Source organism: Coregonus lavaretus (assembly GCF_964263955.1).
Source record: "Coregonus lavaretus genome assembly, chromosome: 5".
In the NCBI taxonomy this organism is placed as follows: Eukaryota; Metazoa; Chordata; class Actinopteri; order Salmoniformes; family Salmonidae; genus Coregonus; species Coregonus lavaretus.
Window position 1 is genome coordinate 67,883,126 of NC_139992.1, and position 23,797 is coordinate 67,906,922.

At 44.0% G+C, this 23,797-nt stretch overlaps 1 protein-coding gene across 2 annotated transcripts; it reads left to right on the plus strand.

The window, feature by feature from the left end:
• Positions 1–1,034: 1,034 nt before the first annotated feature.
• Positions 1,035–23,577, plus strand: LOC311130110 (dynein, cytoplasmic 1, intermediate chain 2a). Of its 2 annotated transcripts, XM_084162791.1 has the most exons (17): positions 1,068–1,132; positions 2,746–2,863; positions 3,564–3,678; positions 4,419–4,509; positions 5,784–5,843; positions 6,221–6,336; positions 12,279–12,365; positions 12,568–12,730; positions 12,859–12,958; positions 14,019–14,144; positions 15,222–15,368; positions 15,540–15,653; positions 16,072–16,205; positions 17,459–17,603; positions 21,348–21,488; positions 21,751–21,876; positions 22,471–23,577. In XM_084162791.1, exons 2-17 carry the CDS (start codon positions 2,756–2,758, stop codon positions 22,582–22,584), a joined length of 1,887 nt encoding a protein of 628 aa, XP_084018917.1. In that variant the 5' UTR covers positions 1,068–1,132; positions 2,746–2,755; the 3' UTR covers positions 22,585–23,577. The 2 variants fall into 2 exon arrangements, with proteins under 2 accessions (XP_084018916.1, XP_084018917.1); XM_084162790.1 differs by lacking the exon at positions 5,784–5,843 and having other exon boundaries at positions 1,035–1,132.
• The last annotated feature ends 220 nt before the right edge of the window (positions 23,578–23,797 follow it).

Genomic DNA, 23,797 nt, shown 5'->3' on the forward strand with positions numbered 1-23,797 from the left:
TGATCTGTCTTTGAACTTACTGCCTTCTTGTTCATTTCAGCAGTATATTTCTCTGACTTTGGCTTTTGTTACCTCCCTGCATCGCAGTGCTAGCTGTGCCACTAGAGATCCTGGTTCGAATCCAGGCCGCGACCAGGAGACCCATGGGGCGGCGCACAATTGGCCCAGCGTCGTCCAGGGTGGGGGAGGGAATGGCCGGCAGGGATGTAGCTCAGTTGGTAGAGCATGGCGTTTGCAACGCCAGGGTTGTGGGTTCGATTCCCACGGGGGGCCAGTATGAAAAAATGTAAATAATGTATGCACTCACTAACTGTAAGTCGCTCTTGATAAGAGCGTCTGCTAAATGACTAAAATGTAAAAAATGTTTGTCTTGCCGCATTCAAAACAACTGGGAGCTCGGAAATCTCCGACATCCGACTTCAGTGCGTTCAAAACAACTGGGAACTCGCGAAAAAACCGAGCTCCGACTGGGAACAATCGAATTCCCAGTTGTTTTGAACGCGGCATCTGTGTGGCGTTCATACATACGTCTTTGTGACCACAATTTGAAACGGAACACCATTGAATGGGAGACTTTTACTCTCCCAACTTAGTTGTTTTCCTGCCAAAGGCTGTGCATCTTTTGACGGTCAAGAATATGATATATTACTATTAGACAGCCTAGTAGGGAAACTAACAACTTTGCTCTGTCAAATAGAATAACTCCTCTGTGCTTGGAATGGAATCCTTTATGCTAGTTAGCTCATTTTAGATGAGAGTAGCAAAAGTTAGCTACTAGTTATTTATATATATATATATATATAAGGACAACTTACCCTTTTGCCTTTTGTCCTTTCTCAATGTTATGAATTTTAGTGACGTTGCCAATTCTTGTTCCCGAACTCTAGACATGCCATTTCGAAAATGAGGCGTTTCCCGCGAAATGGAATATGCGTCATCATATTCCCTCCTCTGATTGGTCGGATAAGCGGGCATTCTGAGCCGGCATACGCGTCATCACGCTCTCTCATCTGATTGGTTGAGTAGGCGGGCCTTCTCACTTTGTGGCTTTGGTAACTAGTGACGACCGTTGTGTTGGTGCTTCAGGAAAGGATCCTAGATTCAAGCGATTAGAAAGCCAAGTAGAAATAAGGTTTGTTACCAAACTACAAGTGAAACGTGGAGGTGGCGCGTAATGACTTAAAAAAACAAACATATTGTTTCTAAATAAAAACGTGAGATGAGATTTAGTTGGTTGGCTAGCTAACGTAGCGTTAGCCTGCTGCAGGCCAATTGTGATAGCTAGCTGATCATCTAACGTTACAATTAGGCTTGAATAAAACATAATGTTAAAAATTGGTAGTTAGAAATTGTTTGCGAAAGAGTCCGGTAGTTAATCATTATTTCAACTTGAAAAGTCAGGATGCCAAGACCAAGTCAATTATTCTAGCCAACGTTCGCTAGCTAGCCATTTTGGTCTCTCAGTCAGTCCCACACACACTCGTCACACTGGCTGGGTGGGGCCGCAGCTAGTTTGCTAAAGTTATGTTAGATAAACAACAGGCCTGCCAGTCTACTAACGTTAGTAAAAAAATGTGTTGAATTTTAAGATAACATTCGCTAGCTGCTCTCTACAAACCGTACTAGCTATGTAACTTAGCTAGCGCACTAGCTAGTTAAAGTGACAGCGAGGCAAGAAGATGCTGATGATGCTGCAATGCTCATAATTCATGGTTTGACCACAGTAGACTAGTCACTGTACTTCGCGGCGCGATTCTTGCCAGCATCGCTTATGTTGGAGCTCTTGATGACCTCTACTTCTGTTTTTAAAATGGTTTTTTTTTTTTTTTTTTTTTTTTTTTTACCAATAACACACTTTTATGTTTAAGTTAGTTAACTACAGTCCTTGTATTAGCCGACATTTCCTGTTACAGAAGTCAGCATTTACATGAACACCTCTTGAAGTTGCATCAACCACATTGTTATCTCAAAGTGGTTGATCAAATGTAATGTATATGGGGTTTCACATTGCACAGACCATCTGAAAAGGACGGCTTAGAAACCTATTTCAATTTAAAGCTCAGAGACCTCCATTCATTGTCTTAAATTGTGCAATTAAGTCAAATGTCTTAAAGTGGTCCCCTTCTTAGGTGTTGAAAGGGTCAGGTGCTGTAGAGGATATGAGGGCTGATCAATGCTGTATACAGGATGGTAAAGCGTCTCTTGAAATGATCAACCTAATCTCTCTAAGAGCGCACTCTGAAGTTGGTTAGAGTTGAGTAGACAAACGCGCATTGAATGGGGCTTTGGACCAGTAAAGGGTTTTACAGACCAGGCGGTCAGGACCCTGCTAATGGAAGAGCATCCAACCTTTCTCCGTCTGGACAGTAGAGTGTGCTCTTGAGCCTTATCATCTGTGCCCTGCTGAAACTTAATTCATGATCAAAAACTAGTTACATGGTTTGACCTGGCAGATCAGAGCAAAGGAACAGGTGCTATTCTCGTTGATCTGAAAGGTTAAAACGGATGAGTGATCTTATTACACTTTCAGAGCAGCTCATGAAATGCAGTTTATTTTTGAAATACCCTAGGCTAAATTGCTTCTGACCATACTCTAGTCTATATTCCAATGTGTAGCCTAACTCATGGCTATTTTCTGAGTAAAAAATAACACCTTCTGTACAAATGATGGAGTTTTCAGATTTGCCGACTGCTGTAAAATGCTGTAGGTCACCTATCTTGTTCTGAAATGTGTTTGTGTCCTAGTGTTGGCGTCATGTCAGACAAAAGCGAGCTAAAAGCGGAGCTTGAACGGAAGAAGCAACGCCTGGCTCAGATCAGGGAGGAGAAAAAAAGGAAGGAAGATGAGCGCAAAAAGAAAGAGGTAAGTACATGCTTATAGGGACTTTAAATATCCCCTGAACTAGACTGACCAAAATGGCGTTGTGCATTCTGTTCAAAGTATCTGAGTAGTCCTATTTGACATCAGTGGAAAGAGGAAGCAGTAGCTTTGATTCCAGGGAAAATGTACAGATTCTAAGGCTAGGTTAATTGTTTAAGAGCGATTATTGCCTTTTGAGGTTGTTTTGGTCCGATTAGTAAAACATTATCACGGTTTTTCGGTTTCAATAATAGTTTTTTAGAACATTAAATGCACTATGCATTATGTGGGTTGAATGCTGTAACACCACAGAATAAAACAATTAATACAAGTCCCATGATGGTAGTGACTGCCCATTACTGCTTATCACTTATGAACTTTTAAATATTCACCTTACTTTACTTTAATACAATATTTCAGTTGTGTATATTTTTTGTTTTATTTCATGACAATTCGTTCGGGGTTGATCTGATTTACTGCGCATTGAGCTCACAGGAAGAAAAAAAACAGAACGAAATGGAATTCAAGTAATTGAACCGACATCGGTCAATTAGTTATTTAAAAAACGAAAAATAACAGACATTTCGGTTAATCGCTCAGCACTATAAACTAGCCTAATTCAGACTACTCTCCATCAAACCCTCTATTCATCATGCTTACAGCCAGGATACTAACCAGTGTATATGCTCTGGTTCTCTTCCAGGCTGACCTGAAGAAAGATGCCGCCCCACTGGATGACTCGGACTTGAAGAAAAAGAGACGTGAGACAGATGCCCTTCTGCAGAGCATGGGCATCACATCAGCTGATGTCCCTGTTGGTAAGAAACCATCTACCATCAGTATTAGATGTTTAACAAATCTCTGTACATTAGCTTTTTACAAGGATTGCGTCTCTCTAGTGTAGTGTAGGCCATTTGACTCTTGACCAAACGTTTTTCTAAACCAAGATTTATGTGAGAACATTGTCACCAAGCTAACAGAAGGGGGCAGAAGTGGTCCATAGTAGATTAATTCATATTGCCTTATGGCTGGCTAGTCCTGTCCGTATGTAAAACAGAAGTGATAAAGAGAACTGATGTTATGGATGAATCAGAAAATGTAATATTTTTTTATATGGTTTGCCATGGTTCCTTAGACTTAAAATTTAAATAGCTTAAATGACATTGACATGATTATTTACTTGTTTGTATTTTAGAATTAGTTGACAATACATTATTTTGCCTCACAACTTCTCTAACATGTCTCATCCATTTGCTTTTGGTATGTTGATGTGTGACTAGTTATTTCTAATACTATTGGTATTTGTCTTACTGTTGAATTTTCACTTGCATTTTCACAGCATATGGCATGAAATATAAAACATTTTTCTTTGTCTTTTCTCCATTTTGCTGCTCATATCCACTCCATTTTTGCCTTTTTGCATGCCGCATTAATCGTGTTTATTATTATTAATTTTTTACCACTGCTGGCACCCCACACTGACATACCTTTGCACTATTGTGAACATGCCAGCCTCTTCGCATAGTAACAGGGGATACCTGTCTGTTTCACTATCTAGTCCCTCCTCCCATGTCTCCAACCTCCAAATCCGCGGGCACACCAAGCGAGGCAGGGAGCCAAGACTCGGGCGATGGCGCTGTGGGACCCAGGTACAAACACCCCCCAGTTTAATGTTTTAATGTCAAAATGTGTTCATTTCTCTCTGCAAAGAGCCTTCATCCCCTAAGCACAGGGCAGCGCCACTGTATTTTAGGTTGCGATGCATGCAGGGGCTTTTATTGCAGGAATGAATGAGGGACTGTCTCTCCTAATGTCTGTGTAATTTTAAAGGATTTGTGTTTCACAGGTTTGAGCAAGTTTCTTCTCTATAAATCCATGTGGTCCTCTGTAGCTCAATTGGTAGAGCATGGCGCTTGTAACGCCAGGGTAGTGGGTTCGATCCCCGGGACCACCCATACATAAAAATGTATGCACACATGACTGTAAGTCGCTTTGAATAAAAGCGTCTGCTAAATGGCATATTATTATTATTATTTATGTCACAGCTGGAACAGTCAATCGCGTATCTAGGTTTTTAATAAGATATTGCCAATGTTCTTACAATGAAATTTAAACAACCTTTGCATGAGTTTTACTAGATGCACACAGGTGCTTATGTAACCATTTGCCTTATAAACAATGCCTATAAACATGTACAGTTTTGAAAACACAGCGCTAGTGTTCTTCTCAAAATAACACACAAATACCATTGAAGATCATGATGACTAGCTTATGCTGAGGGTGTGCATGTTTATTTTGTTTGTGTGCTGTTGCATTAGGAGGGTTCTAAATGAACTATAAAACAACAGGGCTGTGAGATGCCTGGGGGACTTCTTAACCCCTAATTAGAGCCCCGGTCCCCCTGCTGAAACTCTAGCTCCCCCAGTGTCCCATCAGAGCCAGGGAGCTCTTCCTCCACCCCAAGGCTCTACATGTTGACTCATTTCCCTCAGCAGCATGGCCATTTCCTACACACATGGAGGTCATGTTTTCCCTTGCAGGGCGCTCCCTCACATGGGATTCTGAGCCGTTTGTGTGACACAGTTCAGGCCTCGACAGCCCCTCAGGCTGCATCATTAGACCCAGTGTCCTCACACTCTCAGGACCTGTGTTCAAGCATTTTAAACAGATACTGTCCTTGGTTTTCATATTTTAGCTTCTATATGCAAGTGCCTAATAGAGGGTTGTCATGGTAACTGCATTTAACCACCCTCTACAGGAAATTCAGTCTTTCTGAAATGTTCTGAATTGAATACAAGTTTGCTTTGTTACCTGTAGTTTTCAGAGTGTGCATGTTGAGTGTATATGGTCTAACTTGTTTCCTCTCTTGGTTTATGCCTGCATTCTTGCACTAATGCTGCCTTGTTGCTGTGACACTAACCAGGACTCTGCACTGGGACTCTGACCCGTCCACTCTTCAGCTTCACTCTGACTCTGAGCTGGGGTACTGGACACTATCTTCTTCTCCTCCTCTTCTTTTCACTTCATCCCACTTTCAACCTGTAGCACTGTTGCTCCTCTTGACCCTCTCAAAGCCATCATTTTATATCAGGAAAAAAAGTAATGCCGTGTATGTGTATCTTGGTGGCATCTTTCTTTGACCTACAGACACGTTGTTATCCTTTCTCCATGAATAAGTGATTATCAGAAGACAAAATCTCCCATCCGTCTTAAAGGCAACTTCAGCAATGAGGTGCTAATGAAAAGGCTGCAATGTGATAGTAGTACTGTTATGTGCTGTGTATGGGTCGCCCAGGTTCATGTTATTATTTCAGCTCTCCTTGGCCCTGCCATGTGTCTGAAGTTGTACTCTGCTTTTAGGCGTGGGCCTCTAAAGCTGGGCATGGCCAAGATCAACCATGTTGACTTCCCTCCAAAAGAGACGGTGTCATACACCAAGGAAACCCAGACACCTGTGATGACCCAGCAGAAGGAAGGTGAGAAGGCTGACCTAAGTACATTTAAGCAATAAGGCACGAGGGGGTGTGGTATATGGTCAATATACCACGGCTAAGGGCTGTTCTTACAGCCCTTGGCCGTGGTATATTGGCCATATACCACAAGCCCCTGAGGTGCCTTATTGCTATTATAAACTGGTTACCAATGTAATTAGAGCAGTGAAAAGAAATGATTTGTCTTACCTGTGGTATACGGTCTGATATACCACGGCTGTCAGCCAATCAGCATTCAGGGCTCGAACGATCCAGTTTATAAAGACACTTTTAGGGTTCTATATTTTCGGCACAACTAAAGCTGCCAGACTTGTTGACTGCAAGGTCAGAGAACAATGCAGTCGGCTATCAGTGTTTCAGAAAGCTACTCTTTTTGATGTGTGTTGTGGCCGGCTGGCTGGCTGGCCTGTATGATCATACGAGTGGGAGCAGGAAGTGAACGCAAAGTGGAAATGATCTGGCCTTACCGAGCACTGAGATGAAAGCCGGGGGAAATTGCAGGGGCCCGGGAAACATAAGAAGCCAAAGGAAAGATTAAATTCACACACGTAGGCCCACTCCACTCAAAACCCCCATCCTCAAACCAATAGGGCCCTGCTACAATTAATGTGCAGGATGAGAGGGCCAGGGTGAATTGGGAAGAAAGGCAATAGATTGGGGCTAGATATGAAGCACCTCGTGCATGCCCGGCTAATGCATCTGAACCATGTCAATATGTATGTAATTGCTGCACAGCAGCTTTCATGTGGTTGTCGATGCGTATCTTCAAAAAAAGCATGTTTACCCATAACCTCCACATGTTGAGCACATGTGCCACAATATGCAATATTGTGATTACACCCCTAGTTTTCTTTTTTCTTCTAAGATGCAGTTCAGAGTGTCTCATAGGCTGAAATCTGTTGTTTACACTGCTTTATCAGCAAGACATATCAGCGACTGCTATAGAGTGCTATGTAGCCTAGTCGTTTTTTATTTACACTGTGTGAGTGAGTTTAAAGAGATTCATTATTTATGCTTGATGATTTGTGTTCAGAGTTTTGGGTTGATGAATAAAGGTTGATTTCCTTCCTTACTTGCCTCTTCGAAGTTCCCCCTTCACACTTCAGACTGCATAGAACCCAGTTAGTTCTCTGTCAGATCAATCTCCAGTGGAAACTAGCCAGATGACTTGTGGTGATTTGTCATTGAGGAATGTGAATTGTCAGCAGTCTGGCTGTGAACAAATTGTGTGATTCTATGGAGACCTATACCCAGTAAAGGATAAAGAGCAGAGCTCTCTCTGTCTGTTCTGTTCTGTGGAGGGAGGCACAGGGACTCTGTCTTTAGGGCATTGTAACACTGTGTTAAACAAGGATGGTTTCTGTTGGCTGTCCAACACTAGACCCCCTCCACTCTCTCTGGCACTCTGTAATCATTTCATCAACTCTCGCTTTCCTGTCTTCTCCCTTCACCCAATAGGCACATAACAAAACATACTCTGTGTGCTTTCGCGCCATCACTCCTGGCACTTGGTGAGGCGGCGTCCCCTCGCCTGCTCGCACCCTTCTGCGCATATGATGTTGGGGGTGGCGTTGGTCGCGTGCACTGATTTGAGTGATTCATCATGTTGTCAAGAGGAGGTGACGGCACAGCACACTCAAGGTCAGCGGGCGGTGGCATTGGAGGAAGGTGCTGCCGTGCCATGCTAGACATAGAGTTAAGGAGAGAGAGATCCTAAATTGTCCCTATAGATGACCCACCCATCTCCAAAAAAGGCACAATCTGATTAGTGTTCTTTAATTTGGGTAGGGGGGACTGGTCCTTCCAGCTCCCATCCTCTAGAGCAGGACTCTCCAACCCTGGTCCTGGAGAACTACTGTCCTGTAGGTTTTCGCTACAACCCTAAACCAGCGCACCTGATTCTAATAATTAGCTGGTTGATAAGCTGAATCAGGTTCATTACAACTGGGGTTGGAGTGAAAACCTACAGGACGGTAGCTCTCCAGGAACAGGGTTGGAGAGGTTTTTGCCCTAGTACTACACAGCCGATTCAAATAATCAAAGCTTGATGTTTAGTTAGTTATTTGAATCGGCTGTATAGGGCAAAAACCAAAACGTGCACCCAGGGAGGGCCCCAGGACCGAGTTTGGGAAACCCTGTACTAGGCTACTAGGAGTCCAGTGTAGATGCAAATATTGTGACCTGGTGGGAAATAATCTAGTTTGAGACATGTCCCCATAAATGGTAAGTTCCACCAATATTTATAAAAGTAATACTCACTGTTTTGCTTGGATGGTTGCAATTCCCACTCCAGGTCATGCAAGGAAAGGCAGTGAATCAGGATAGTGTGTAGAAATCAAATGTAGTGGTAGCCTATATCTAGAACATTAGTGTGTTCAGACTACAGCAGTAGACATTATGCAACATCAATAAGTGCTGCTTAGCAAGTGGTTGTAATTATGGAAAAAATATATGGGGGAATTCATTGAGTGTTCTGCCTGGAGCTCTGTTTGAAAAGGCTTCAGGCAATACAAGAGAAAGTATAGCATTTGAGTAAATTTGAAATGTAATTAAATGTGATTGTTTTAATCACTTGGATTCAGGCGAAGGTTATAACTTTTAATCACTAACTCAACTCAACAGCCTCTTGTTTGAAGTAGCACTCTTTGAACATTGTCACCTTTCATACGCTTGGCACTTGTCGATTAGTCCCCCTTAACTGACTGTATTGTTGAATTAAATTTAGGCTTAGGCTACAATTTAACTACAGTTTCAGCATGCTCATATCAATTATAGTATAGTTTTTTCAAAGATACAAATGTGAGAAAATAATCAGTAATAAAGAGATTTGTAGGGTAAAAACATTTGGTGAATCCCTATCACATCTTCATTTACATTTACATTTTAGTCATTTAGCAGACGCTCTTATCCAGAGCGACTTACAGTTAGTGAGTGTATACATGTTCATACTGGCCCCCCGTGGGAATCGAACCCACAATCCTGGCGTTGCAAGCGCCATGCTCTACCAACTGAGCTACAGGAGGCTTCACAGAAAGGTCTTTATTTTGTCTCAATCCTCTGTCTGTTGAGAGAGAGCCTAGATAGAGAGATAGATACACAGAGAGAGCGAGAGAGGTAACCAGTGCTCCAAGTGTGTAAACTCAACAAAAGCCTCCCATTTCACAGCTGACTGAACCCTGATTAACCTGCTCGTCAGAATAGCTGTAGGCTGACTGCTGAAATCTCCTGGGTTGTGTTGGGTCGTGGTGGCTTGATGTATTTTCATCTGCTACCTCACACAGAAAGAAAACATACCATGACCATTATGCCACCTGGTCATGGTCCCTTCAGTAAATCCGTATCTGACACTGTGGTAGAAATGTGATGTAGGCCTATGCTATGCACGTAAAGATATTCTGATGGTACTAGCAAAATACAAAGTACATTTGGAGCATTGTGGTTATTATTCTGAGATGTCAAATTATTTTGCCATTATTTTTAGCTGGCAAATGCATGAAGTGATGATAAATAATTAAAAAGAATGTTCTCATATGCTTGAACAGTTGTTATGAGTAATGCTGTTTACTTTAGACTCAAAGGGAAAGACATTTTCATTTACGGATAGAAAACTAACAGTGAATTGAATGAAGCCATGGCGTCTTCTGTATTTAACACTAAGTGGGCTCTCTCTCTACTGACAGACCATGTGCGGTGTACTCTCCACACTCCTCTAGCTGGAAAAGACCAACAGTGGAAGCTGATTTTTGTGCAACAGCCTTTAGAAAACTGGCATGTGGAAGTCTGATTTGTGTTGTCCATTCTGTGGCTTTGGAGGAGACGAACACACCTGCAGTGGGGAGTAAAGGTCATTAGTTTTGTACTTGAACAACACACTGGGCCCACGTCGCTTTTGCATTAATATAGTGTCTTGACAAAGAACTGTGATTACACCTCCCTCCCCCGGTACCACTCCCCAAAAAAGCGTTTATTTTTTAAGTGGTACAAAAGCCATAATTGGGCCTACTTTGAGGGGAGGTCTCAGTGTGCAGGACATGGTGGATCCGGGTGAATTCTGTTAAATGTCCCCCCCCCCCCCCCCACCCTGGTTATGTTCCCCCCCACTGCCCCCAGCGGGGTCACCAGGATCACTAGATTTTCTCCAAATGGCCATTTTGGCTGGCAGGTGCATTATACCCTTTATTTTCAGATTGTCCTTCCGCTCCTAATGCCTGGCAGGTTGATTGCTCTGCCTGCCTCGCCGGGGAAAGGGCTGACGAGCGCAGCAGGGCCCAGCTGAAAGACAGTGATTACTGTTTTCCTTTAAGCCTGATTGAGGCCCTTGAAAGGAATGATTTTAACCTTCTCCTTTGGGTTCCAGGGTACGGCCGTCCATTGAAATGGCTTGTCATCAACCCAGTTCTGTAAACTCATCAGAACACCCAATGCCCCCCCCCCAACCTCCATGGGAGACAGGAAAGAGAATCACTTTATATGGGCAGATGACATTATCAGTTAGGTGTCAAACATACAGCCCAATCTGGCCCGTGGGTGGTTTGAGTGAAAAAAACAACCCAACGTTTTGTTTTTTTACGAACTCAATATACTTTAAAATGAATAAAACCAAATCGAAACTGTGTAGATTATAACCATTCATACAATTTCTTGACTGTGCCCAGCTCACTAATAATCACCGAAATGAAAGCTATTGACAGTCAGGGAGCATCGAAAATTCCCAAACCGATGGATGGAGGACTATTTTTAGCAAAATCTGACGGAAAGGAAATATAACCATTTTCAATGCGGCCCTCTGGACCTTGTTGAAGACCGAATGCGGCTCCCGGGGGAAAATGAGTTTGACACCCCTGATTTAGATGATCTCAGTGTAAAGGGAACAGTTGTGTGCAACACTGCTGCCGTCATAGATTAACTATACATAGAGCTCTAAAAGGTATAGAACTGTCACACTGTACATTTTCTCATCCACATGAATGTGTTTGTTTAAACAATCTCTTTCTACATTGAAGGGGTGTGTATGGAGAGGAGACGGTGAGGTGTTTGTTTGAGAAAGCAGAGTTCTGTAATGTGTGAAAGTCTGAGCCAGTGTGTGGTTTACCAGCTGGTCAGGCCTACAAGCTGTATTTTGTTGTATGTTCTCCGAGGTTGAATAGCAGTCTGTGGACCCCCTGGTGGGACGGTAATTGCACAGGCTTGCCGTTCAGAGAGACTTGTCTAGGGGGTGGCCAGGCAGAAAACCTCTGTGCCATCCTCATGCCACCTTTTGAGGCAAACAAGACAATTCAAGCAGCGCCATCTGGTTAGCACCATCCTGTCAGCTGGTCGGCCCAATGGGAGTGGGCCTGGGCAGCTGCTCCCCGTCCTCTGTCCCGCTGCCCCCGGACCCTGGCCTGGATGGAAGGGGGCAACTTGTTACTGGGACATGGAGGAGATGGCTACACTGAGAAGTGCAAGCCCTCTGTTGAATAGCTGGGTCTCATTATCGGGGAAGGGGGACCGTAGGATCAGACCCCTGCTGCGTCGCGCCCCCCCCCACACACAAATGACAACCTCCAGCGCTTTAGAGGCGCAGGTCCTTTCAGAGAGGTGACATTGAGTTGGCAAACCAAACAAATGAGGGGCAGAGGCACATAATGATTCCATTCCCATACCCATGCTAGCCTGCTTACCATTCAGTGGGCTTGTTGTAGAGAAACTATGTTGCAGATGGAGACTAGTAGTAGACATTAGGAATGAACCGAACATTGACACAGAATTGCAGGATCAGTTGTCACTTTAAACCATTGTCAGTGAAATCATCCATGATTTGTAACATTTCTCATTTGCCACTGTCACATTTGGCATGACTAATCTTGTATTAACCATGATATATAAAGCATTGCCAGTTTTATTATGTAGTGTTGAATTGAAATCCTGCACCTTTTACCCAACAGAGGAAGAAGAGGAGGAGGAAATTGCTCCACCACAACCAGTGCTTGAGATCCAAATGGAGAAGCCAGACCAGAAAGAGGTGGAGGAAGGTAGGAGTTGGTGCTAAACGAATAACGATTCAACTTCTTTGATGTCATCTTCATTGAAGAATCCTACCAACCATTTTTGTTGGATTTTGACATCCAAGTGTTGTATGATGGCCCTTTTGTTTCAAATATAATTTTAATAAGACAACCCCAAGCTGTTAGATGGTTCTGTATTGTGTGTCCATAACTTCTACTGTCTGTCTAGCACCTCCACAAGAGCTGACCGAGGAGGAGAAGCTGCAGATCCTCCACTCTGAGGAGTTCATAACCTTCTTTGACCACAGCACCCGCATCGTGGAGCGGGCCCTGTCCGAACATGTGGACGTCTTCTTCGACTACAGTGGCCGCGAGATGGAGGAGAAGGAAGGGTAAAGAAAGAGGACAATTTTTCTTTGGCATTATTTGAATAGAAAAGGCAGAATATATTAGCTGTTTAGTAAGAGGAAGGAGTGTGGCGTTATTATTATGACTTGACTGTGACTATGCTGTTTCCTAGTGAGATCCAAGCAGGGGCCAAGCTGTTTTTGAACAGACAGTTTATGGATGAGCGCTGGTCCAAGCACCGCGTGGTCACCTGTCTGGACTGGTCCCCTCAGGTAAAACACACTCCTGGGTGAAGTTTCTCCTAGGTGCAGATCTAGGATCAGCTTCCCCTGACCCAATCCTAACTTTAACCATTGGTGGGGAAACTTCACCCTACACCGGTAAAGCACAGCACTATCAGTCACCATTGGCTCATTATCATGACGCAACCTTTTCACTGACTCAATCACTGAGTAAAAACGCTAGAAGTAGTTCTTCATGGTTTCACTGGCCCCTGTGTCTTTGTGAATCATGTCACACTGCGTCGTTACGTGTCAGAATTCAACCACAATTTGTTTATTGTAAGAATGAAGTATGTTAACATATTGTTGACAGTCTTTAGCTACCTCACCGCTTCCCTAATCCTGTACGATATACACAGCACTTATTTTACATATTAGACATTTAGCCACGTTCCCCAGGGTGCTGGGACCGTGTTATGCACAAATTGTCACTTAGTATGAGGCCGTAATGATTTGTTTCCCCTTATGTCTCTCTTCATTTGATTCCTAGTTCTACAATGTCTTCTGACAGTGATTGAACACCAACTCATTGTTCACCACTACGTTGCTTGCTCAGAGCGATATCCATTCCCTTGTGCTAAATTGTGTATTCACCAACTGTAAACTTCAGTTGTTCCAATATGAGAAGCAGCAGAGGTTAATGGTTTGTTTACATCTGATAAGTGTTTGAGAGCAGGTCTTTCAAGCCATTCTTTCCTCAGCCATTTCTCCCTGTGTTTTTAGTGTGCACTGGAGGGTTGAGTTTCAAAGGTCTCCAACGACTTGCAGTGGCCAACTTTACTACCGTGGTTCACTCAGCTCTCTCAGAAGTCTAGTCCCTAGTCCTTTAACATTATGCCAAGCCGTAGCATCCAAACGTTATTTACCAGACTGCGCTGTTAGGGAAAAGTTTCCCGGCCATAAATCTTGTTGAAGAAGGGGTGGTTACGCATTCTGCTCGGCATTCACCGGCACCGCGGAGGGCAGGGGAGGCTTGTTCACATGGAGCCAAGCCTGGGGGCCATGTCTACTTCCTCTTGACATTCATTTGGGCTGATTTGTCTGTCACCAGTATCCTGAGCTGCTGGTTGCCTCATACAACAACAATGAGGAAGCCCCCCACGAGCCGGACGGGGTGGCCTTGGTCTGGAACATGAAGTACAAGAAGAACACGCCGGAGTACGTCTTCCACTGCCAGGTACTAAAGCCACCCAGGGCCTCTCTCTCTCTCTCTCTCTTCCTTCCCTTCCCTCTGCCTCATGGGTGGCTCTCTCCCTGACTGGTGTGGCACACCGCCAACCATCCCTCCCACCTCTCTCTGCCTCTCTCTCTGTCTCCCTCCTTCATCCACATTGGGATTTCACCGGGCTGGCATTCACCTCCACCACAGAGAAGAGCAGTGGTGCAATAGCTGACTGGGATGTAAGGGGCTGCAGCAGTTGTATTAAGTGTGCTGTGCTGCGCAGGGCTGGAGTGGTTATCATGTGTATCTAAACAAGGGCCCTGTGTTCAGCAGAGAGCGCGAGCAGCTCCTCCACCTGGCCTGCCTTATTATACTGCATGCCCTGAGGTTCCCAGAGCAAGACGGGTTGAGTAGAACCACATGTTGATGCCTCCAGAGCGGATGTAGTCCCAGGCACATTGCTTCCACCAAATAAGACTGAGCAGAAGTGTGAACTCATTTTTCTCTATGCCTCCAAGTGGGTGGGAAATGCGAGTTTTTTTAGTGCGACCTTTTGGAAAAAATCTACTTGGATGAATGAATGATTACATATGGCTAGATGTGTAGGGTTTACGGGGGATGTGTTTCAGGCTACGGGAAGGTAGGGCTTGGACCAGGCAGCCAGAGACCAAGTAAGGAGACTACACATAATAAACTAGCATGAATAATGTAGACATAATCCATACATGATATATCCTGTCGTGAGCAGCCTCCAGCAGAAGGCCCTGCCGTGGGTGGTGAAGTGTGAGTCATGGAAAACACAGGATAGTTAAAGTCTAAATGAAAATAAGCAGCCCGCTGTACAGCACACTGGCATACTGCAGCATTACCCTGAATGGCCCAGGTCTGTATATTATTTTGAGCGGGTCTGAAATAGGGGCTGCACGCAGCCGTTTTTGATTGGAGGTGACATAGACCTACATCACCAGAGAGCTGTCACCGTTTCACCGTGCACTCGTTAATCTCAGCAGACGCTAACATGGCTCTGTCTCTTACATTCACTCCCCCCCCCCCCCCCCCCTCTCTCTCTCTCTCTCTCTCTCTCTCGGCCAGTCTGCAGTGATGTCGGCCGCCTTTGCCAGGTTCCACCCTAACCTGGTGGTGGGGGGCACCTACTCAGGGCAGATCGTTCTGTGGGACAATAGGAGCAACAAGAGGACCCCCGTACAGAGGACCCCCCTGTCAGCAGCAGCACACACGGTATAACACAACACTCTCATCTGCTAATCAACCATCACCAAAATGATTTTACCTCAACAGTTACATTGGACACATGGTAAGAAGAGCGGAGTGCAGGAACATGGTAACGTCGGTGTGTTGTAAACAGACCGATTGTGGGGGCCTTGTTCCCCTGTCTCCCCCTCTGTGCAGCACCCAGTGTACTGTGTGAACGTGGTAGGCACCCAGAACGCCCACAACCTCATTAGCATCTCTACCGATGGCAAGATGTGTTCCTGGAGCCTGGACATGCTTTCTCAACCGCAGGTAGGTAGCGCCCATCAGTCACCTCACCACCACCACACAGACATGGGACAACTCAGCCTATTCTCCACACACATTACGTTGGCCCATTTCATAGGGCATGTCAAACACCGGGACCTCACTAGACTCATTTGTTTCAGCCGCTCCGTTTAGTATTTTTTTGGCACTAAACATATTTTTGCGCTCAACCATTTTTTTTTTATCAAGGAAATGAACTCTGCTAGCAATGTCAATCCAACAACGCTGCCGAACCCACCGATGTCAAATGTTAATCATTTATTATAAAGTGCTAGCTGAATATAGATTATACATAAATAACATGAAATCTATAGGCTGTGTGTGTTAACATGCAGGCCAGGCAGAGAGAGCGCTGGTTATGAATGTTATTCTACTCTGTTCCCTCCCTCGCACTACTCTACAGGACAGCCTGGAGCTGGTGTTCAAGCAGTCGAAGGCCGTAGCTGTCACCTCCATGTCTTTCCCCCTCGGAGATGTCAACAACTTTGCGGTGGGGAGCGAGGACGGATCCGTCTACATGGCGTGTCGTCATGGAAGGTACAACAATTTTAACCAGAACCCCACCCACCCAGCCAGACCCCCCGTGTCCCCATCCCCTCCGGCTGGGCAGACACCTCCAGGAAACTGAGGAGGCTTGTTAGGCCCCGGTTTAAAACAGTATTTCTTCCTAGGTTCCTGCCTTTCTAGGGAGGTTCTTCTTAGCCACCGTGCTTCTACATTTGCATTGCTAGCTCTTTGGGGTTTTAGGCTGGGTTTCTGTATAAGCACTTTGTGACATCTGCTGATGTAAAAAGGGCTTTATAAATACATTTAATTTGATATGTCAAATAAATACACCCCCCTCACTTCCCCAAGCAATATGAATCCAACACTTGATCTCCTGCTGTTTTGAGGTTTTCACTCCTACCCCAGTCATCCTGTTTTGCTTAGCTTCTGTCAGTTAGGTTTGTAAAGGTCGCTCAACATAAACGGGACACACATGGAGGGGAAAGAAATCATTTCTTCTGGAGGAGTCCTCCCTCGGAGTGAGGGAGTTTGTTTAAAACTGGATGTCCCGAAGAGACTCAAATCTGAGGATCATTGCACAATGCTCTCGTTTGAGAGCGAGAAATAGAGAGGGTGGCCCAAGCAAACAGTCAGTGTGTCCACTTGTGTGGTGACAGAGCAGCATGGCTTGACTCAAAGTGCTTCCTGCCTGCGATGGAGAGACAGATCTCTGAGCTACGGTGCTATCGCTAATGTCCTGCATTATGCCCAGAGACCGCCGAGAGGGGATAGTTGCTAGGTTCTGCATTGCATGATCACCTCGGTAATTGAGGGACTAATTTTCCACCTCATTTCGAATGGTATGTTACTCTCATCCCAGTTAATAACGCATAAGCATCTCTCATGTTGGGTATTTACCCCTCGAGGTAATTATCAGAGCCACAGCCTGCAACATGTGGCTCTGAAGCTGAAGGCTGCCTCTCTCTCTCACCACTGGGCTGGGAATCTACAGTCATGGCACGTTAAAAGGGGAATTCTCTAAATGTAAATGTTATTCCAAACTTAAATTGAGACAAAAAGGGAGGTCTTGACCAAACCTTGTGTGCTATGAAATTCAGAAATATATGCTAGAATATTTAATGTATATTATTTTGGTAATGATATCACATTATATATGCTAATGTTTCATCGGGGGGAAATTAATGTAACGTGGTGTGTGTGCTAAGTATTGGTGTGTGCTAAGTATTGGTGTGTGCTAAGTATTGGTGTTCTTATCCCCTGTGTGTTGTATGTTTGGTCCACAGTAAAGCAGGGATCAGTGAGATGTTTGAGGGCCACCACGGGCCTATCACAGGGATAGACTGTCACACAGCGACAGGGCCCATCGACTTCTCCCACCTGTTTGTCACCTCCTCCTTCGACTGGACCGTCAAGCTGTGGAGCACCAAGGTACTGTACCGTCTCCCCAATAGAAAGCCTGCTGTTACTATGATGCGTCCTAAATGGCACCGTATTCCCTACATAGTGCACTACTTTTGACCAGAGCCCTATGGGTGCCATGTACACTGAGTGTATAAAACATTAAGAACACCTTGCTCTTTCCATGACATAGACCGGTGAATCCAGGTGAAAGCTATGATCCCGTATTGATGTCACTTGTTAAATCCACTTTAATCAGTGTAGATGAAGGGGAGGAGACAGGTTAAAGAAGGATTTTTAAGCCGTGAGACATGGATTCAAAGGGACTTAAATCTTTTGTCTTGCCCATTCACCCCTCTGAATGAGCAAGACAAAAGATTGAAGTGCCTTTGAACCGGGTATGGTAGTAGGTGCCAGGCGCACCACTGCTGGGTTTTTCACAAAACAGTTTCACGTGTGTATGAAGAATGGTCCACCACCAGGGCCTAAAATGTACTTTTTGGTCCACCAGCGACTATGGCAGGTAGATTTTTTTACCAGCTAAAATATTTTTACCCCGCAAAAATTACACCAACAAAACAGAAAAAAACGGATGAGCGTGCTTTGTAATGTTTCTAAAACAATAAATGTATTTCTAGTAAGAAGCAGAGGTGGGACCAAGTCACTATTATTCGAGTCACAAGCAAGTCTCAAGTCACAAGGTCCGAGTCTCAAGTCGAGTCCCAAGTAGAACGAGTCAAATCCAAGTCGTGCATTCTAAGAGCAAGTGAAGTCGAGCCGAGTCACAAATGTTCAAGTCAAGTCTCAAGTCAAGTAAAAACAAAATCTATACATGCAACGACTTGTTCAACTACAAATCTTTGTCTGTTTATTGAGGCTGCCAGACTGACCTTTTCATTATTTTGTCCACAACATATCTTTATTAACCTATGTAACTGTCAAATATGGACATGTAGCAGTCATAAGGGCATGAAACCAGCAGGAGGCAAGGCAGGTTGACGTGCTCAGTGTAGATTTATTTACAGGTCTTTGTGATCCAATGGTGAAAGCGCCATATCATACAAAATATACAAGTAGATTTACCAAATATACACGGGTAATAGCCCAAAAGAAATAGGACAAGTTAAGCCTGATACAGAGGCTATCTGAACGGACACCGGTAGAGGGCAAGACTGTACAGCCTCCCCTTGAGAAACAAAATCGAATCTATCAAACACAAGAGCTCAAACAGGTAGGCCTACATAATATAAGCACATAGCCCCCAGGACCATACAATTAGCCAATTGGCAATTACAACCAATAAACTGGTTCTACAATGTAGGCCTCCTGTAGCTCAGTTGGTAGAGCATGGCGCTTGCAACGCCAGGGTTGTGGGTTCGATTCCCACGGGGGCCAGTATGAAAAAAATGTATGCACTCACTAACTGTAAGTCTCTCTGCATAAGAGCGTCTGCTAAATGACTCAAATGTAAAATGTAAAAGGCCATTTCCACATATATTGTTAGATTAGTCTTAATGATTATTGATATTTCAACACCATGCATACATGGAACAATCATTCAACGTTCTGACTCCAAAGCGTGGAGCGCAGGCTACGTAGCCTATGTCTATGTGCACTGAGGTGCGCGCGCTCCTATTACACACAACAAAAATGACAAGAGACATAGGATTTATGCAGCATTCAAAACAACTGGGAACTCGGAAAAATACGAGGTCAAATCATGACGTCAGTGATCTTCAGGTCGGAAAGTCGGAGCTCTAGAAAGAGGCCGGAGTTCCAGAATTGGAATTCCTAGTTGGATGACCGTTCAAATCGATTTTTCCCAGTCGGGGCTTGTTTTTCTTCCAAGTTGTTTTGAATGCACTGAAGTCGGAAGTCAAGAGATTTCCGAGTTCCCAGTTGTTTTGAACGGGGCAACATACACACGGAACTCCGGCATAACCCAGGAAAGGCATGCATTGAATTAAATAAATAGAACTTCTACCTCATGAATCTTGCGAACGTTCATGTGCACTATAAACATTGCGCCCACTCAGAGCAGGGTAAGAAATGGTTGGCTATAAAATGAAAATGTATCGATGGCCTATCAAACATGAAACAGAAATGTCTACGTGTTGCAATAAACAGTACGGGGATGGCATGATGAAAGGCTAGTAATTATTGTAGTATTAGATGGAATAGATTTACCACATAGGGCCTATGCATTTAAACGTGTGAAAGCAACAACAAACATTTCAACAAGTGGAAAAAAAGCACTCCACTGCTATGGTGCGTCTTCGCCACAGTAATAATTAATTTTAACAAATTCTAAATGCAAGCTTTAAAATTAAATTACAGTAGGCCTATGCTAGTAACTGTTGCCCCATTGCTAGTGAGCTTGCAAAGTAAACAGATTAATATGCTTGATGACCAAACCATTTTTGGAGCTGCATATTTATTTCATATGGCAATCCTCTCTCCCTACAATTTGACGTTTGCGCTGCACGCGATCCTATAGCTGTACAGAAAATCAGCAATATGCAAACACTCCCGACCTGTGTTGATTGACAGTTTGCTGGTCCAATCAGAGTACCGAGTGTGCTTTTCAATCTGTTGCAGTTTTCTTTGCAAGGGCAATGCTGCGGTTGCTGTCTCTGGCTGCGTGTAATCCACGTAGACTCTGTGCCACAAAATGAGTGACAGAACATTACAAAACCTGTCCAGATAATTTCAGTCAAAGTCTAGTTCCGAGTCTTAAGGGCCAAGTCAAGTTATTTTATTTTATATCAAGTGGAGTCTCAAGTCATCACATGTTTTACTTGAGTCAGACTCGAGTCCACAACTCTGGTAAGAAGTAATGTGGTATATTGTTTAATTAAATTTTTATGACCTGAGTCTTTTAACCAAAACATCACAGATGAGACAAAAAAAAATTAACCTGCCCCTTTAAGGGCGGGAGGTTACGTGGTAATGCGACTCGAGTCATGTTTGTGCCTTTGAGATTGAGTCTGATTTAGTAGCAGCGCTGTCTTCTCTTCCCTAGCAGTTGAAACTCAAACATTGAAAAACAACATAGCATGTGAACAAGAAACACAAGGACAGTCTCACTTCAGTAGACTTTAATTTCAAGTAAATTAGACCAACTTTTATGCCTGTGCGCGGCGCTTCTAAAAATGAATCTTTCACTCAGCTCTTCATGTGTGCACAGCCCCCAGCCAGGCAGTGTTGCAGCGCGAGGTGCGATAGGCTATATAGGATTCGTAGTTCTTTGACTTTGTGCGATTAATTTACCAGCTATGAAACAAAATGGCAGAAATACTTTGAAAACAGCTACTGCAGCATTTATTTTACTATAAATGCCAACGTGGCTGGTGAAATAGACATCTTACCCGCCAATGCTAAAATCTACCTGCATTTGGAAGGTGGTGGGTGTTAATTTAAGGCAGTGTCCACCACCCAAAGGACATCCAGCCAACTTTACACAACTGTGGGAAGCATTGGCGTCAACATGGGCCAGCATCCCTGTCGAATGCTTTCAACACCTTGTAGAGTCCATGCCCCAACGAATTGAGGCTGTTCTGAGGTCAAAAGGCAGGGGGAAGCAACTCAATATTAGGAAGGTGTTCTCAATGTTTTGTACACTCAGTGCATATGTGGTTGAATTCGGACTCCATTAACCCTACAAAGCTCAGTGTGCATCTGTGTTTTAGCATTAATCCAGATATTTGTATTGCGCACAGTCAGTTCAGAGTGGATGAATGTTTTCATGCGCCGCCTCCCGTTTCTCTCTTCCAGAACAACAAGCCACTGTACTCGTTCGAGGACAACTCGGATTACGTCTATGATGTCATGTGGTCCCCCACTCACCCGGCTCTGTTTGCGTGTGTAGATGGAGTGGGCCATCTTGATCTGTGGAACCTCAACAACGACACTGAGGTAACGTTACCTGGCACTCTTTCACATGCCCCCTTTTATAAGTGCTGCACCAATGCAGGATCTATAGGGGTGGTTTCCCAGACACAGGTGATGCCTAGTCCTGGACTAAAAAGCACTTTCAATGCAGATTCTTCATTGAGAATGCTTTTTAGTCCAGGACTAGGCTTAATCTGTGTCTGGGAAACCGGCCCATAGTGTCACAGAAGTCAGCCAATCAGTATTGGTATTGTAGGTGTTGACAAAGAAGCTGTTTCTTTTGCAGGTTCCTACAGCCAGTACCACAGTGGAGGGGAACCCAGCCCTGAACCGCGTGCGATGGGCCCACTCTGGCAAAGAGATAGCCGTGGGAGACTCTGATGGACAGATCCTGGTCTATGATGTTGGAGAGGTGAGTGGGTTAAGAGCCTTTACTGTACCATTAAAACGCATGGCATTCTTCATATATGTTTGGTAAGGGTAATCTCTAGGGGGTTTTGCATTCAGACATTTGAGCCAGAATTGAGATATAGGCTAAATCTAAAATGTTTGTAAAGGTACTCCATTTCAGGCAGAATGATACAAATAAATACTTAATTAATATTAACAAAGTAGTAAAAAAATAAATACACTTATTTGAGAGGTTCAGCAGTGTATTTATTTTTATCATTCTGCCTGAAATGGAGTACCTTATTTTCCCTCTAGTGGAGGTGAAGGGGCTCTGGTAATACTTTTTGCTCCATTTCTTCGGACAACAATTAAGCCATTGTCTTGTCAGAGGCCAGCTATCTGGACGGAGACAGCTCCTGAGGGTCTGTCTGAGTTTCTGTATCAGTCAGGTCAGTGAGTGGGGAGCTGCAAATACAGAGAGGAGCTCTCCCCCCCTGATTTCTGCCACTGATGGGTCAAGTCTCTGTGCCAGTGATTCCCTGCCCCCTGAGTGTCCCAGCTTCAACAATATGTGTTAGTATTTTCACCCATATCAATGTTTTTATTCCCCCCCCAGCAAATCGCTGTTCCACGCAACGACGAGTGGACCCGTTTTGTCCGAACCCTGGCGGAGATCAACGAGAACCGGGATGACGCTGAGGAGCTTGCCGCTCAGCGCCTCTCTGCCTGATCGCAATGGAAACGCCAGTCTAGGGACCAGCAACCGGCTTCATAATGTCAGCCTCGTTTTGATTGAAGGAAAAGGCGCGATTGCGACAGTGTTTAGGCATGTGGACATCTTTCTATGGAAACATTGTAGTCAGATTCAATACACATACTTAACTTGGATACTTCTACGTTCTCGCCTTCTCCTTTGGCTGGTTAAGCAAACCAGTCTGATGGGATAACTAACAGGGCTATCTATCAACCTCAGACACTACAAGAAACAAAGCCATCGTCTTACTCTGCAATACAAATCAGTTGAACTCAAGAACCAAAATGCCTTAAAGGTACCATGTCAACTCCATGCAGAGATCTCATGTGTCTGAATCCATACGGTAGTGTTGTGGGTTTAGCTGCAGGTTCAGTTTCACTGGCCACTCGACTTGTTTGTGGTTACACAACCCTGAGCATGTGTTTGCTGTCATCATGACTGATGTTTGTTGTTCACACTGTGCTTCAATGCCCATGTCCACTTCAACTGTAGTAGACTAGATCTATCACATCATTACTACACACAGGAATGTAGTGGTCTCATTATACTGTTAGCCAGTGTTTTTATATGTTCCTTTAACCTAGATGCGCCAAATGTCCACTTGTTTTGTAATATATCAAAAAATGTAATCTTCAACTTTCGTCTGAATGTCTTTGCACATGACTATTGCTCTTAATTTAAAAAAAAAATCAGAACCAGAATCTGTAGAATACCTCAGGATATTATGCTGTATTGGAAAATTGCTTGATATCTGCGGTATGGATTCAGTATCCATACTGTCTGTATGTAGTGTCTAAGGAAAGCTTCCCTTTGTGTGACCCAGAGAACATCTCCCACATATCGTGTCATGAATCTCAGAATGTACTTTTCACATAATAAATATTTATCAATTTCAATGATTTATTTCATCAAAATAGATTAAAATTATTTCCCAAGACACTGGTCATGATTTTATAATAAATACTTTCGAAAACATCTGTACGTCCTTTCAAGTCTCTGAAATTTGACTGACGAGCCGACATCAAAGCCTCACTTCAAGAAACACAATAGTAACACCACTCCTTTTCAATGCTATAATGTCTCTCCACTGAGATGTACAATATGTACAGTAACAGCTATTCAAAGACAAACCAAGGAAGCACTATTCATGCAGCATTCAAAGAGAGCGTTTCAAATGCCTATGAATGAA